Below are 16,310 nucleotides of genomic sequence, written 5' to 3' on the forward strand. Positions count from 1 at the left end.
ATGAATCGTCTCTGGGTAATTGCAGATTCCAATAGCAAAAAGATCTTTTTGGGGAGGATAGTGATTGGGAAAGATTAGAAAACCTAGTTTGGGCACTATTGTTTACACAAAGATTAAAGTCTGCATGCATGTCTGCTTTCCTTTAAAAACGTGAAATCTGACCCAGGAGTGTGTGTGTGTGTGTGTGTGTGTGTGTGTGTGTATGTATATATATATATATATATATATACAATATAGACCAAAAGTTTGGACACACCACCTCATTCAAAGAGTTTTCTTTATCTTCATGACTATGAAAATTGTAGAGTCACACTTCAAGAGGTAGTCACCTGACATGGTCTTCCAACAGTCTCGAAGAAGTTCCCAGAGATGCTTAGCACTTGTTGGCTCTTTTGCCTTTACTCTGCGGTCCAGCTCACCCCAAACCATCTCGATTGGGTTCAGGTCCGGTGACTGTGGAGGCCAGGTCATCTGGCACAGTACCCCATCACTCTCCTTCTTGGTCAAATAGCCCTTACACAGCCTGGAGGTGTGTTTGGGGTCATTGTCCTGTTGAAAAATAAATTATGGTCCAAACGCAAACCGTTTAAATAGCATGCCGCTGCAAGATGCTGTGGTAGCCATGCTGGTTCAGTATGCCTTCAATTTCGAATAAATCCCCAACAGTGTCGCCAGCAAAGCACCCCCACACCATCACACCTCCTTCCTTCACGGTGGGAACCAGGCATGTAGAGTCCCTCCGTTCACCTTTTGTGTGTCGCAAAGATCTCAAATTTGGACTCATCAGACCAAAGCACAGATTTCCACTGGTCTAATGTCCATTCCTTGTGTTCTTTAGCCCAAACAAGTCTCTGCTGCTTGTTGCCTTTCTTTAGCAGTGGTTTCCTAGCAGATATTCTACCATGAAGGCCTGATTCACACAGTCTCCTCTTAAGTTGTTCTAGAGATGTGTCTGCTGCTAGAACTCCATGTGCCATTGACCTGGTCTCTAATCTGAGCTGCTGTTAACCTGCGATTTCTGAGGCTGGTGACTCGGATGAACTTATCCTCCGCAGCAGAGGTGACTCTTGGTCTTCCTTTCCTGGGACGGTCCGCATGTGAGCCAGTTTCTTTGTAGCGCTTGATGGTTTTTGTGACTGCACTTGGGGACACTTTCAAAGTTTTCCCAATTTTTCAGAGTGACTGACCTTCATTTCTTAAAGTAATGATGGCCACTCGTTTTCCTGTACTTAGCTGCTTTTTTCTTGCCATAATACAAATTCTAACAGTCTATTTAGTAGGACTATCATCTGTGTATCCACCTGACTTCTGCACAACACAACTGATGGTCCCAACCCCATTTATAAGGCGAGAAATCGCACTTATTAAACCTGACAGGGCACACCTGTGAAGTGAAAACCATTTCAGGTGACTACCCCTTGAAGTGTGACTCTACAATTTTCATAGTCATGAAAATAAAGAAAACTCTTTAGAATGAGGTGTGTCCAAACTTTTGGTCTGTACTGTATATGTGTGTGTGTGTATATATATATATATATATATATAATTACACATTTGAAGTGCTTTGCCCAATAGGCTGCCCTTTCGCATTTTATGCTTGCCTTTTTTTTTTTTCCTTGCCACCCTTTTTGCTTGTAGAAGCAAGGAGAAGCCGCTCTGTGTGAGCTGCCATTTTCCCATTGCTAGAGCTTACAGAGGGCTAGGGACTCTCTCCTGGAAGTACGAGATTAGGTAAATATTAATACAGTTAAGTAAAAGGATACCTGAAAAACAAAATCTGCTGTGTTATTGCTTGTGACAGACTGCATCATACTGTGTGTCTTTTTTTATTTATTTTTTAATGCCCATTGTTCCACTGTTTGTTTTTGACTGGAGTTATTTAAAATCAAACCTGCCCTTTTTGTTACATTGATATTGCAAGAGAGGACAACATGGATCAGCATTGCTATGTATTTGGTGACACCGGCATTTGTCTTTCAGATTGTCGATGAGATCAGCAAACCTTTAACCAAAGTGAAAAAGATTACAATGGTGTCCAGCGGTGGAAGTGAGGTTGGAGCTGCAAAGATTACAGGAGAAGTATTGGATATTCTAAACCGCTTACCAGAAACAGTGGAGAAACTGACTGGCATTAACATCAGTCAGGTTAGTGGTTCCCATAAGCCTAATTGCTTTAAAGACAAGGACCGTTCATTTCTGCAGTTGTATCAGGAACTCTGATACTGTCAATGGATGGCTGTGTGACTCAGCCTTCAGCTACGACTATATTTCTTGAATAACCAGATCTTTTTAGAACCATATATCTTTTTGTAGGATGCTTAAAGTAAGCCTGTGCTTAGAGTAATATGGAGGCTGTCATTACTGATCTCTCCTGCTAAAAACATAGGTTTGACTGTCAATGCTGAACATCCGGGCTGCTTAAGTTTTTTTTTTTTTTTTTTTTCTCACTGACCCAGAAGAACTACGCAGATCAGAATTCCATTTGCTACTTAGTTATATTAATTCTGTGGCATAGAATGTAAGTTGAACATGAGTTTAGCAATTGCAGTGTTATTTATAATAGGTTTCCTTTTAAAGGGATTATAAAGGCTTTAGGTTTTTTACCTCAATGCAATCTATGCATTAAGGTAAAAAAACCTGTGTCTGATTCCTCCAAGCCCCCCCCCCTTATAGTTACCTGAGACCAGTCTTGGTCTGCGCTGTTCACGAGAGCAGCAGCTCTCTGCTCTCTCCTTCCTCATTTGGCTGATTGGCTCTTGCTGCTGTCAATCAAATCCTATGACTAGGGTGGGGGGGGCAAAGATTGCTGCCTGTGTCAATGGCCTCGGACAGCGGGGCTTATGAGCAAACCCAGACAGGTGCCACTTCCAATGGGGGCAGGAGGGAGGAGCCAGGAGCGTTGACAGAGCAGGTAAGTATGACATGCTGCTTGTTTTTTTTTTTTTTTTTTTTTTTTAAAGTCCGAAGGTTTACAGTCACTTTACGATTTCCAAGAAAGTTATAATTTTTTGTGTTTTTGGAGGCTTGAGTTTGTGGGCTGCTGTTTTTTTCCTTGCTTTGGGATCCATAATAAGCATGCAGCCACTGACCAGTAAAGACATCTGATATGGAACTATAAATTCTGCATAAATAACTCACAAAGCAGGAGAAGAAGACCTGCCCAGAGTTTGCTTTCTATGTAAGAGGGGAAACCTTTTAACACATAGGTGTTAACTTAATTAGGGACTTGCATTATATTGTATTCCTGTAAGAGTCCAAACTGTTTTACTTGCTGATGATTTGGGAAAATGTTTTCTTTTCTAGAATATGCAGAAGAAACCTGGACGCATGTCCTAACGCTTGAAGGTCAATCAGTCCCACTGTATCGTCATCCCACGTATGTCTTACACCCTGGTCGTTCTCCTTTTGGTGCCTACAACAACTGTCTCCTTGTCTTTCACATCAGTCTCCTTGTATTAAGGTTGTGTACAGAAGCACTTCTCCACAGCCAACTCATGCTTGTTTGATAGGCTCCTCCTGGAGCAGATTGAGGCCTTCTTCTTGTCATTTCAAAGACTAGAACCTGTTTTTACAGTTAGTGCGTTATGGGCATTCAGCATTTTGTCTTTCTTTCAGCTGGCAGTAATAAGATGAAATGTTTTTATTCTAAGATTGGATCTAATATATAAAAGTGTCCATGAGAACAACTGTGTGTGTTGTCCATACCATCCAATCACATCCTCCCTTTTATCTTTCTAGTGTTTGAAGGGAGAATTATGGATTTTTGGGCAAGATATTGAGTTCTTCTTTCAGGAATATTCACATGAGGGCCAATTAAAAACAGTTTTTTTTCTTTTTTTTTATAGTGTATAAGATTTGTTTATGCCCAAGTGTTGGATCACTTCAGAAGGCTGCTGCACGTGTTAATGAGTTTTACCTCTGCTAGAAAATTACGATCTTTCGAAGATGGGTTTTGCACCTTTCTCCTGCTAGCTTGAGTTTGTTTTAGGATTTGCTTCAACCCTACCCAACCTCCTATGCAGTAAAATGAAGATTCCACTTCTGTGATCTGCCCAGAAATGGGCAGTTTTTATATCCTTTTTGGTGTCTGGTATCCTTTTGGAATAAAAAAGCAAGGGGAATTTATTAAAATTGGAGCAGCCAGAATCTAAAGTAGCTGTATCTGGCAACCAGTCAGCTCCTATCTTTCATTTTCAAAGCTTAACTAAATAACCTGAAGATAGAAGCTAATTGGTTGCCATTTACAGCTGCTCCAGATTTAATAACCCCCCCCCCACTATGTACCAGACTTCGTCATAGTCTGCGATCATGCAGTCTTTATAATGTGACATTGGAGATGGACAAGACCATTATTTTCAATGACAAGGCCTGGATCAAGCTTGACTTTTTAAAATGTCGCCAGAGAGGGCATAAAAACTGCTCTGGAAAGGCCAGACAGTGCCATCTCCATTCATCTGCTTCTGAGGTCTGCATTATAATGGGGATGTTTGGTCAGGATAGTGTGAGGTGAAAAAATACTCAGTTTATATTCGAAGTGAACTTCTCCTTTAGGACTCCTTCAAACAGGTGCTTAGCCCCGTGCAGCAGCCAGAGCTATCTTTTTTTTTTTTTTTTTTACTGCTGGTGAGCTGCTTGCGGACAGCCCAGAGAAAGTGAATGGGTATGTACAGGCTGTATGGACTCGCTCACACAGCTTTCACAGGGGTGCAGGGACAGGTGCATGGGCACAGACACACGGGCTCTGCATTTGGGTCCATGCACTTGTCCCTGTGTAACTGTCATAATCCGCTGTGCAAGTGAGCCTGTACAGCCTAGGCATACCCATTCACTTTCTATGGGCTGCCTGCATGCTGCTCACCATTGTTTCAATACTGAATAAAACCGCTTCAACATAAAAAAAGGGCATGGCTGCTGCACAGGGTTGAATGCCCAAGTGAATGAGCCATTAATAGTACACAATACTGATGCACCTCTTCAAGATTGCCGGTAACTGATGGCTACTGTGTCTTGACTGTTTCAACTTCGCGAAAGAAGCCAGCGAGTGAAGCATGTACGCCAAAACATTTTTGCTTCTATCCTAACTTCTGGGCTACAGGTGTGATGGGGGTGTGTGTCTGGCCAAACATTATCCAATTTTCCTTTAGATTTACCAAAACCATATAATATGAGATCAAACCTAAACGCTTTCAATTTATATGCAATCAGGCAGGCCCTTGCACTACAAAGTTGTAGGTAAATCTAAAGGAAATTGAATAAGAAAATTGTATAATGTATGGCCAGCTTTAGTCTACACAAACTAAGGACATCACAGGTGGTGTGGGATTGCTCAGGGATCAAACAAAAAACTGACCTGGCTAACAGAGGCGCAAGAATGTCTTTGGCAGAAAAAAAATTAAACCACTTCTGGAAAATCAGTTGCAGTTAATTGTTAAAACATGCTGGGAGTTGTAGATCACCAGCAACTTGGGTGAAGTCGATTTTATCTTGCAGTTTATTCAGATCACCAATGCAATATTGTTTTTATGTGTGTTGAGATGTTTTATTTTGTATTTTACTATACTATGTTTTCTGTTTGTTCCATGAGTGACCTATGTAAAATCAACCTAGACCTGTCAAATAAAAAAAAGTCGCCAATTTTCCATTTACTGGCATATACCAGTATTCTATGACTTGGATGAATGAATATCTATTCCCCTATACACATTGGTGAGGATAGTTTCAGATCAGAAAGCGCTGCTTGTGCTATAGAAGCCATGTTTAACCATTTCAGCCAGCAGATGGCACTATTGGGTTACTGTCAAACGTCTCCACCCTGAAAATCCTCTGTGCTAGCATTTTAGAGCATATTTTACCAGACCTAGGTTTGATCTAGTCAAATTAGTAAGTTTTCCTGCACATTTCAAGCTGGGGTTTAACAAGAGTGTGAATTGTACAGTGGTTGTATACTTTGGTGGAAATCATAGCAAGCTGTGACCCATTTCATCAGGCATGTAAAAAAATAACTTGATTGGGCAGGATAGTTTTCATCCCACCTTCTATTTTTCCCTGCCTGTTAGAGAACCTTGCCTTTTTTTTTTTTTTTTTTTAAAGTGGAACACTATTCAAACACATTGCATCATCCAAATCCCCTCCATCCCTGCCTGTTACACAATTGCATGTATTTTATTTTAATTGTTTGGAAAGCAAGTAATTTTTTTTGCCGGTACTTGCTCCCACTTTCTCTCTACTTTTGGACAGGCAGCAAAAAAGTAAAACAAATGACCTAGTAGATTGAGGAAGGATTAGAACATCCGTCTGTATTTTATTGCTGCCTGTGCCCCCACGCTTGCTTCCTGTCCAGCACAATGGTATCCAAACAGGGAGAGAAGAGAGGTTTAACAAAACAGATTTGGCTAGAGTGTAACACAGATCTTTTTCTTGACCCATACCAAATGTGAAACATTTGGAAATTCATAAAACTGTCTGTGATATTCTTTAGAATTCCATTCTGCCTCCACACAACAAAGGTGTTGGTGCACCATCCTTGGTGCAGCCTAGCTCCCTCCCCACCACTGCAGATGTCACACCGACTCTTATACAGGGGAACGTTTCATTTCTTGATTTAAAAGATACTCCGATGTGCTTAGAATTCCTGATAATCTCAGAGGATGTAGAACACTGAAAAATGGTGCATTATTGATCTCAGTCTACGCACTGACATGTCAATATTGAGCTGGGATGGAGCAGCACTGTATAGTTTAACAGAGTGTAAAAACTCTTGTTTAAGTAAGAAGAATTACGTTCTGTTGTAGATGTTTAAATGTTTTAGAGTATGGTTTGTTTCTACCGGGAGAGGCCTTTTAGTTTATGTGAATCAGTAGTGGGATACACCAGCTGTTTTACATTATCTAAACGGGGCAGTTGGCATGGTTACAAAGTGGTTAAACACTAAATTTACAGGGCTGTAGGAATCAATTGACCCACTTAAGTAGTGCTGCAGGCTGAGCAGCTGACAGTACTGTACTGATGTGCATACAGATGCTTGGAAGTTGGGATGACTGAGATTATATGCATTTTAGGATTTTGTTGTTATGGTATTTTAAAGGCTCAGTCCACCCAAAACAAATATTTTATCTTTGTTTAATTGCCAGCAGATTGAGTCACACTGCAGCTTCTTACATCACTTGGGTTAAGGCACCACATGCATGGCACACGTGGATTGGTAAATGGGAGAGAGGAGTGGGGTGGGGGTGGTCTAGGGGGAGTAGAAGGATATGCCCACATTATTTTTGAAGGAGTGTTGTAGTTGGAAAGGTCTTACCCATTTTAAATCAACTAGTCAGCAAGCAGTGGTTTGGAGAACTAGAGTGCCCCGGGGGATAACTGACACCGTTGGACAATGAAACCTCTTCTGTTGTCCGTAAATATCCCTGTCACCAAATTCCTAGTTCCCCTGTACCCCTTTCAATAGCAGTTTCAGATGGGTTTCCCACTCAAAGATGAGTTTTCACTTATTTCACATTCTGCAAGAGCCGGGAGAATCCTTGATGGGTAGAGATAAAAGGAAGCTATGGGGTGAGTCAGCTCGCCAAATCAACCCACAATTGACATAGTTTTGGCACTACTGAACTGCTTAAATGCTGCTCTTCTGTGGCACAGAAAGTTAGAAAGTTGGCTTCAACACAAGAATTTTCGACCCTGGCCTGCATCACGTATTTGCATCTGCTGCTCTTTACCATTCCACTGTGCCCTTCCCTGTAGGCTGCCCTCCCTTCTTCTAGAAGGTCCCGAATGGATGCTGCATATGGGTTTTCCCCGCTGAACAATCTTTGTACAAAACAGCTGTTATAACATTGAGTCGTGTGACCTCCACTCCTTTTCTTGCCTGCCTCATTTTCCTGTGTGCCAGCCCCCAACATTGCCATTCTTGTGCTTGTGTAGCAAGCATGTGCCAGTCACAGGATGGTCTGTGAATGTTTTCATGTTTATACATATCTATATCATATTCTGTTTTACAATGTATTGTTACTAATTAGTATGTTAACGATAATAAACTGTGAATTGTGTGCCTGTAGATGATAAATGCCTTATACCAGAATTTATTGTCTTGATGGATGAATAAATATACTATACACCTTTTATGGTCTCTATTTTAATTACCAGCTTTTAATGTAAAATATATTGAATATGAACTTCTCTACCGTCCTCTCTACCGAAGTTTACAACTCCAGAAACTGCTCCAACACATATCATTTTTGTTAAGCTGAGACGTGTCTGCATTTGGCTTAGAGCAATACAAAAATTCCCTAGTTGAGTCAGCGCATAATACAGCAGATTACATTGTGGGGTTGGAGCCTTACTGGGACTAATAATGGCTGTTGTGACCGGTTCACTTTAAGGGCTCATTTATACAGGGTCTGCAGAGCATGTGTTTATGCATCCAAGGGTGACAGATGTCTTGTGCACCCGCCGCCAGCAGCTGTTAAAAATCGGTAATGGTATTGACTGTACCGTCCACCTGTCTGGATTCAGGGCTGTGCATCTGTCCCTGTATGGATGTAAACGATAAGATGTGCAGAGATGTCTGTACAGTCGCAGCTTGTCATTTTAGCACAGGCTGCTGGTGGCGGCTGCACTAAACATTTTTTCACTGCCAGACGCATAAACACGCAGTATGGGCCTCTGTGTCCCTGAGAATAAGCCCTAAACGAATCCTCAACTGACAGAAATATGGGGCCTGCCACTGCTGACTTCTTAAAGGATAAGTTTACCTTTGGAACATGTTACATGATCCACCTTTTCCTCCTATAGGGCTTCAGTTTTTTTCTGCCTCATCAGGAGTAAGGACCTAGTTCCCTGCTGGGATCTCTGGTCCTAGCAATTTTTTGCTTTTCAATGGCTTTTTTTCCTGCGAGATCTGTAATCAACTGCTAGACTGGGCAACGGGCTGGGTAATCTAGATCCAGTGGTCACCCTACTCTGGCCAGCGAGCATGCGCAGACCACAGCTTCACGCTAGGTCGGCCGCGGCATAGCCCTACTGGACGGGAACAGGCCTGCGAGTTAAATGCCTTGCACGGTCGCATACGGCTGGGTCTCCTCCCCCCATTTCAATGGCGAGAGGGTTCTGTCTGGAGCGGTGCCCGCCTGGTTCCTGGTATGCTGAGTAGCTGTCCCCCCACTTCCACTGGAGGGTTTTGGGATAGACGCAAACCCCTCCCTGGGACGGTTGGACCCTTGGGTTCCACTCCTTCTTACCATCAGAACCCCCTGAATACTGGTGGTCCCTGTGGGTCCTCTTAACTCCCCTTCCACCATCTGGGGCAGCATGGTGGTCTGGGATGTGTCTGGGTATGGTACTATATTGCTCGTGGGGGGCTGCGTCGCCGGCAACTGGGCTATCGGCTGGGGGGGGGGGGGACTCAACCTGCTGCAGGGGCCCGGTTCCCCCCTTCCCACAGGTTTGCAGCCTGGGATCCCTCCGGGAGCCTTGTGCTTCAGCCATTCTCTTGAAGCCTGTTGTTTTGGTTGCTGGCGGCCATGTTTGTGTAGTCCGGCAGCCATTTTTCGTTGGTATGGTGCACTACAGAGTGGCGGCCACTACAGTGGAGCTCTGCATGGCAATCTTGGCTGTGGGAACTCCTCCTTTTCCCCTGGCACTTTCTTTCCCTTGGACGCACGTGGAGCAAGTGCTATCCTTGGTGCAGTCAGTGCTTCTCTGGTGGGGTGGGGAGTCTGGTGGGGTCCCTTGCTCTCTCTGCTGCAGGATTGTGGGGTGCTCTGCTTGCTGGCATCCTGGTGGTGCTACCAGTGAGGTGGGGGTGTCCTTTTGCAGTGCTAGACACTTGTGGGGGTCCCCCTCTTTTCAACATGGAGTCTCTGTAGCACGTTTCCCCACCTGAGGCTGCGGGTCCCTTGGGTCCCAACCATCCATCGATGCACTGACGTGGGCCCTGGAGTCCTTTGTGTCCCGGGTGGAGGTGGCTTTTGGGCAACGGGCTAGCAAAAAGCGCTCATCTGTCTCATCAGATCCTAAATCTGATTCGGCCGCCGCGGACATGGCCCACCCTGCGGGGTCTGCGGACACTCTCCCTGAATTATCGGGTAGTAAGGATGATTCCTCCACACCTGTAGCGGTGTACGAGAAGGCACTGATGGACCCACTGATTGTATCTGTGTGTAAAACTTTGAAAATGGAGGATGCAGCTGAAGCTGCAGCGGAGGTGGCTGTCCCCTTTGGCACTCACAAGCCATCTCGCACAGCAAAATTTTTCCTTATCCCTTCTATTTTGACAGTTTGTCGCAAAAGAGTGTGAGCTTTTCTAAACGTCCCTTTGTGGTTCCTAAATGCTTTTCCTTGAGGTAGCCCTTTGAGGAGTCCCTCGTTAAGAAGTGGACTGTTCTACCAGTGGTGGACCCCCCAGTTTCCAGGTTGAATAGGGCGACCATGATTCCGGGTTGAGGAATCGCGGGCCTTTAAAGATTCAGCTGACAGAAAAGCGGAGGCTGTGACCTTCAATATGTTCACTGTTGCTGGTTCGGCGCTTAGGCCGGTCTTCACCATTGCCCTGTTGTCGCAAACTCTGACCGACTGGGCTAAACTTTTGCACCGTGACCTAGAGTGTGAGCAGCTCCACTCTTGTGAGCGGAGTCCTCTGATGCACTGATGGACGACATGGAGATCACTATAAAGACCCTGAGGGAGTTCAGTTTGTTTCTGAATTACCAGAAGTCTGCTCTGATTCCATCCAGAAAATTGGATTATCTGGGTCTGACTCTGGATTCTGCTCTAGCCAGTCTTCCTTCCTTCCTCTGGACAAACTCCAGAAGTTGCATACTGCGATTCATCTCCTGCCATCCAGCAGATGGTCATCCCTCCGGACTCCCATGCGGGTGCTGGGCCTGATGGTATCTACCTTCGAGGCGGTTCCGTTTGCACAGTTCCATAGGAGATCCCTGCAAAGGGAGATCTTGGTCAAATGGGACAAGTGTCGGAAGTCTCTGGACAATCAGATGCGCTTGACCTGGGAAACCGAAGGGTCTCTGGTCTAGTGGCTTCACTCTCTGGCTCTTCGACAGGGCAAATCTTTTCTCCCCTTGTATTGGACAGTGGTCACCACAGATGGCAGTCTGTCTGGGTGGGGAGGTGTCCTGGGTCTGAGCTCTGCTAAGGCTGTTTGGACCCTGGAAGGGTTCAGACTGCCAATCAATGTCTTGGAACTCCAGGCAATCAGGCTGTGCCTGGATCACTGAACGGATCGACTCCAGGGGCTTCCAGTGTATATTCAGTCGGACAATGCCACAGCGGTGGATTAGGTCAATCGCCAGGGTGGAACAAAGAATGTGTTGGCAGCCCTGGAAGTAGCGGGCATTCTCCGGTAAGCAAAACTTTGTTATGGCCCTCCCTGCCGTACACAATCCAGGAGTGGAAAACTGTCAGGCAAACTATCTCAGTTGGCAGGCATTGGACCAAGGGGAGTGGTCCCTTTTCATCTGGACGTGTTTCATCAGATATGTCTCTGGGGATCAGGGGGAGTGGTCCCTGAATCTGGAGGTGTTTCGTCTCCTGTATGCCCGGTGGGGGAATGCGGAGGTGGATCTGATGGCATCTGGGCTCAACAGAAAGGTTCAGAGGTTTGTGGCAAGGTTTCGGGATCCTCTGGCATATGCCAGAGAAGCTCTGGTGGGGCCAGTATCCTCTGATCTACGATTTCCCTCCTCTCAAGCTACTGCCGCGGCTCTTGCGCAGAATCAAGGCAGAGGGGATTCCAGTCATTCTAATGGCCCTGGCTGGCCTCGCCAGTCTTGGTATGGCGACCTGGGGCGGCTGGTCTCTGACGTCCCTAGGAGACTGCCTCTCAGGGAGGATCTCTTGTATCAAGTGCCAATCTTCCATCCTGCTTTACAGTCGCTGGCTTTGACGGCCTGGCTGTTAAAACGCCAGGTGCTGAAGGATAGAGGTTTGCCTGGGTAGGTGATTCCGAGACTGCTGAAAACTAGGAAGTCTAACTCTAAGAAGTTCTACCATCGTATGTGGAAAGCATACATTTCGTGGTGTGAGTTGGTTGGTGTTCACCCTCGTTCTTTTTCGGGGGTTTGGATTTTGACCTTCCTTCAACTAGCGACTCCCGGCCACGCACTCCCTAGTGTGTACCTTTTTATTCATGGAGTTCGACATCGGACTCCACCGGTGCGGTCTCCTCTACCGCACTGGGATCCGAACTTGGTGCTTTCAGTTCTCAAGAAGCCTTCCTTTGAAAATATTCATGAGATTCCCCTGCTTAAGCTGTCCCAGTAGGTGGCTTTTTTGGTGACTATCACCTCTGCTTGCAGGGTGTCGGAACTGGCGACGTTATCTTGTCTTACTCCTTACTTGGTGGTCCATAAAGATAAGGTGGTTCTTCGCCATGTCTGTTGTTCCTTCCTAAGGTAGTCTTTGACATTGTGTTGCCTTCCTTGTTTCTCAGGCCCAAACATCCTAAGGAACTTGTGTTGCATGCCCTGGATGTGGTTCCGGCGATTCGGGTGTATCTGGCAGCTACGGAGTCTTTTCGGAGGTCAGACTCCCTGTGCTCACGGATGGGCCAAGAAAAGGGCTGTCCGCTTCTGTGACCATTTCAGGATGGATCAGACAGACGGTGACTCAGACCCATTTGATCAGGGGTCAGGTTCCTCCTTTCCCTGTCACGGCGCACTCTACTCAGGCGCTTAGTGCTTCTTGGGCCTTCCTTCATCAGGCGTCAGTGGCGCAGGTTTGCAAGGCGGCCACTTGGTCGTCTGTGCACACTTTCACTAAATTCTACAAAGTTGATGTGTTGGCATCTGCGGATGCTTCCTTTTGGCCGCAAAGTTTTGCAGGCTGCTATTTAGAGGATCTGTTTCCTCTTTGGGGGTGTATTGTTCATATTGGGTTCTAGCTGTTTTTTGTTGAGTTCCTGTTACCAGGTTGGCTATTGTGTTTTAGGCTTGGGAATTTTTTTTTTTTTTTTTTGTCCCACCCATCTTGTTTGGCATTGCTTTGGGACGTTCCAATGGTTCAGAATCCTGGTGAGCTTTGTCCGTCAATGAACGAAAGAGAAAATGGGATTTTTTACTTACCGTAAAATCCACTTCTCTGTGTTGATTGATGGACGTAGCACCCATCCCTCTATGAAATTGTAATACTTCTGACACTGCTTGTTACAAAACTGAGGACCTATAGCAGCGAGGGGGAGTATACCACCAGAGGCTGTTTTTTTCTGCCTAGTGTCCTAGAGTGTCCTACTCCTGTATGGGGCAGTATAACCCAATGTTTCAGAATCCTGGAGAGCTGTTTCCGTCAATGAACGCAAAGAAATGGATTTTACGGTAAGTCAAAAATCCCATTCATTTTTTTTTTTTTTTTTTGCATCTTGAGCAGAGTATGAAATGTTAAACTCCTGTTTATATTTTTTTATGTTTAATACAAGAAATTCCACTTCCTGTCATGTACATACAACCATAAGCGAGTAGGTCTCTTTAGTGAGATAAATCCCCTTTTTAACAAATGTCAGTGAAAGATTTCCCTTGTATGTCTTGTTCTGGTGATTTCAAAATGTTGCTTTTTCCTTTTAAGTACTGGTGATATTTAGTGAAGGTTTTCCTTTTATAACAGAAAAGTAGCTGGACTGCAAGGCAACTAGCATTTTCAAAGAAAGGTCCGCAACAGCGGTCCCCATTTTTTTTTTTTTTTCTACCTAAGAAACTTGCCACTTTGCCCATTCATTCAGGCTAAAGTGACAGATTCTCTTTATAAAACTGAAGCCTTCCATACACTCCCTTGTTCACCTGCGGCAGTGCTGAGCCTGATCCATGTGGTGGCCTCATGTTGGAGCTTACACAGGGTTATTTCACACCTTCTCTCTTGTAACAGTGTTCAGACCTCAATGCTGCATACTGGAAGAAAGCCACATGCTTTCCTATACCCAAACGTATTTCCAAGGACTCAATAGATAAACAGATCATCAGGAGACTACAGCAAAGGTAGGTATCGTCTGTAGGGGAAAGTGTATTAAGAGAACCTATCACTTTGCCTAGAATGTGCAAATTGACAGGTTTTATTTACTTGTATTCTGCAAATACAAGCTACCAGCTGTATTTCCACTTTAATTTTAAGTGGTATTAAAGTCAAAAGCAAACGTTTATTAATGTGCAACTTACCAATTTTTACATGTGATGGCTGCTTTAGTTTTTCCTCCTCATGGTCATCCAGCCAGTAAGGGCTCTTTAACACGGGCGTTCAGTTTTTTATGCCCGATCAGTTCCTTTTTTTTTTTTTTTTTCTTGAAACTGACACGGATGACACTTGTGTCATCCGGTCCGTATGTCTGTTTTTCATCCCATCCGTTTGCGGATGAAAAACGGACATAATGTATCTCTATGTAAATATGGATATCAGCGGATGACACCACTGACATCCGTTTTTGCGTCCGTTCCGTTTTTTGAACGGAAGAAAAAAAACGGAATTTTTGTGAAATCTTACCTGTAAAATTCCTTTCTCTGAGTCCTCCGACAGTCGCCGCCCCTTCATATTCGTCACCAATGGGTTATTGACCTTTTCTCCGTAGGAGTGGCTAGACAACAGAATATGTTAATATCAAAGCTTTTAGCATACCCCACCCCCAGGGGGTGGTCCTCTCAGTCAATACCCTCCTTCCTGCATTCCAACCTCAGTTTCAGTAGCATAGCAGTAGAGTACATAAACAAAACCCCAAAAGAGGGGCGGGGGCGGCGACTGTCGGAGGACTCAGAGAAAGGAATTTTACAGGTAAGATTTTACAAAAATTCCGTTTTCTCTTACTTCCTCCGACAGTCGCCACCCCTTCATATTCGTCACCAATGGGACGTCCCAAAGCAGTGTAGACATGAGGGGTGGGGAAAAAAAAAAAGCAGCTGCGCCTAAGGCAACGCAATACCCACATCAGAGAAAGGAACCTTACCAAAGGAAGGAAACCAACTGGGCAACATGAAAAAAAACTTGCTCAACAGGAGCAACAACCCAGGAAAGAACAAGTAACCCAGGGGTAAAAATACCCCAACAGCCAAGGACCCAAACCAGGGACCCTAAGGCACTGCCGCACTAAGAACTTTGCGGCCAAAGGAAGCATCTGCCGATGCCTGAACATCCACCTTGTAGAATTTTGAAAAGGTGTGAACGGACGACCAAGTCGCCGCCTTACACACCTGGGCCACAGAAGCCCGATGATGACAGGCTCAAGACGTACTCAGAGATCTTGTAGAGTGCGCCTTCACAGGCATGGGGGGAACTTTCCCCTTCAAAGCATAGGCCTGCTCAATGGTCTGTCTGATCCATTTGGCGATGGTAGAAGCCGACGCCGCCATGCCCTTCCGAGGTCCCTCTGGAAGGACAAATAGAGAATCTGTCTTGCGAAAGGATTCAGTCGATGACAGGTAAACCCTGATCGCCCGAACAACATCCAAGGAATGCAAAGCCACTTCCTTTGGATGTTTAGGCTTTGCGCAAAGCGAAGGCAGAACAATGTCCTCATTGAGGTGAAATTCCGAGATCCTCTTCGGAAGGAAAGACGGGTTAGGACGCAAGACCACCTTATCCAAATGAACCACCAAATACGGAGATCTGCAGGACAAGGCAGCCAGCTCCGACACCCTACGAGCCGAGGTGATTGCCACCAAAAAGGCGACCTTCTTGGACAACATAGACAATGAGATCTCCCTGATTATTTCAAAGGGAGCATGTTGCAACACGGACAGAACAAGATTCAAGTCCCATGGAGGCAAAGGCTCCCTCCTAGGAGGGACCAGATGCCGCACCCCTTGAACAAAGGTGCCAACTAAAGAATTAGACGCCACAGGGCGCTGAAAGAGAACGGCCAGAGCAGAAATCTGACCCTTAATCGTGGCCAACGCCAAACGCTGGTCCACGCCCGTTTGAAGAAAAGCCAACACCCTTGATACCGAGTATGAACGAGGAGAAAACCCCCTGGACTCACACCAAGCAAAATAGGCCTTCCAAGTACGGTAGTAAACCTTCCCCGAAGAGGACTTTCTAGCCTTAATCAAGGTGTGAATGACCTCAGGGCATAGACCCCTATCCTTCAGGATCTGGGTTTCAACAGCCAGGCCGTCAAAGCCAGCGACTGTAAAGCAGGATGAAATATCGGCCCTTGAGACAGGAGATCGTCTCGAAGAGGCAGACGCGACGGAGCGTCGACCACCAGATTCACGAGGTCTGCGTACCAAGACCGGCGAGGCCAGTCTGGAGCCACCAGAATCACCGTTTTCGGTTCCGAGGCCAACCTCCAAAGGAACCTGGACAGCAGCTGAATCGGTGGA

At 45.3% G+C, this 16,310-nt stretch overlaps 1 protein-coding gene across 1 annotated transcript in view; it reads left to right on the forward strand.

The window, feature by feature from the left end:
* The window catches only part of FLOT1 (flotillin 1), a 51,431-nt gene extending 47,593 nt beyond the window's left edge, over positions 1–3,838 (forward strand). The window contains exons 12-13 of the mRNA XM_082263554.1: positions 1,981–2,145; positions 3,304–3,838. Coding sequence (XP_082119680.1) covers positions 1,981–2,145; positions 3,304–3,336 — 198 coding nt within the window. The 3' untranslated portion in view covers positions 3,337–3,838. The remainder of the gene's footprint in view (positions 1–1,980; positions 2,146–3,303) is intronic.
* The last annotated feature ends 12,472 nt before the right edge of the window (positions 3,839–16,310 follow it).

This window comes from Pelophylax lessonae, assembly GCF_965119305.1.
Source record: "Pelophylax lessonae genome assembly, chromosome: 7".
NCBI classification, from domain to species: Eukaryota; Metazoa; Chordata; class Amphibia; order Anura; family Ranidae; genus Pelophylax; species Pelophylax lessonae.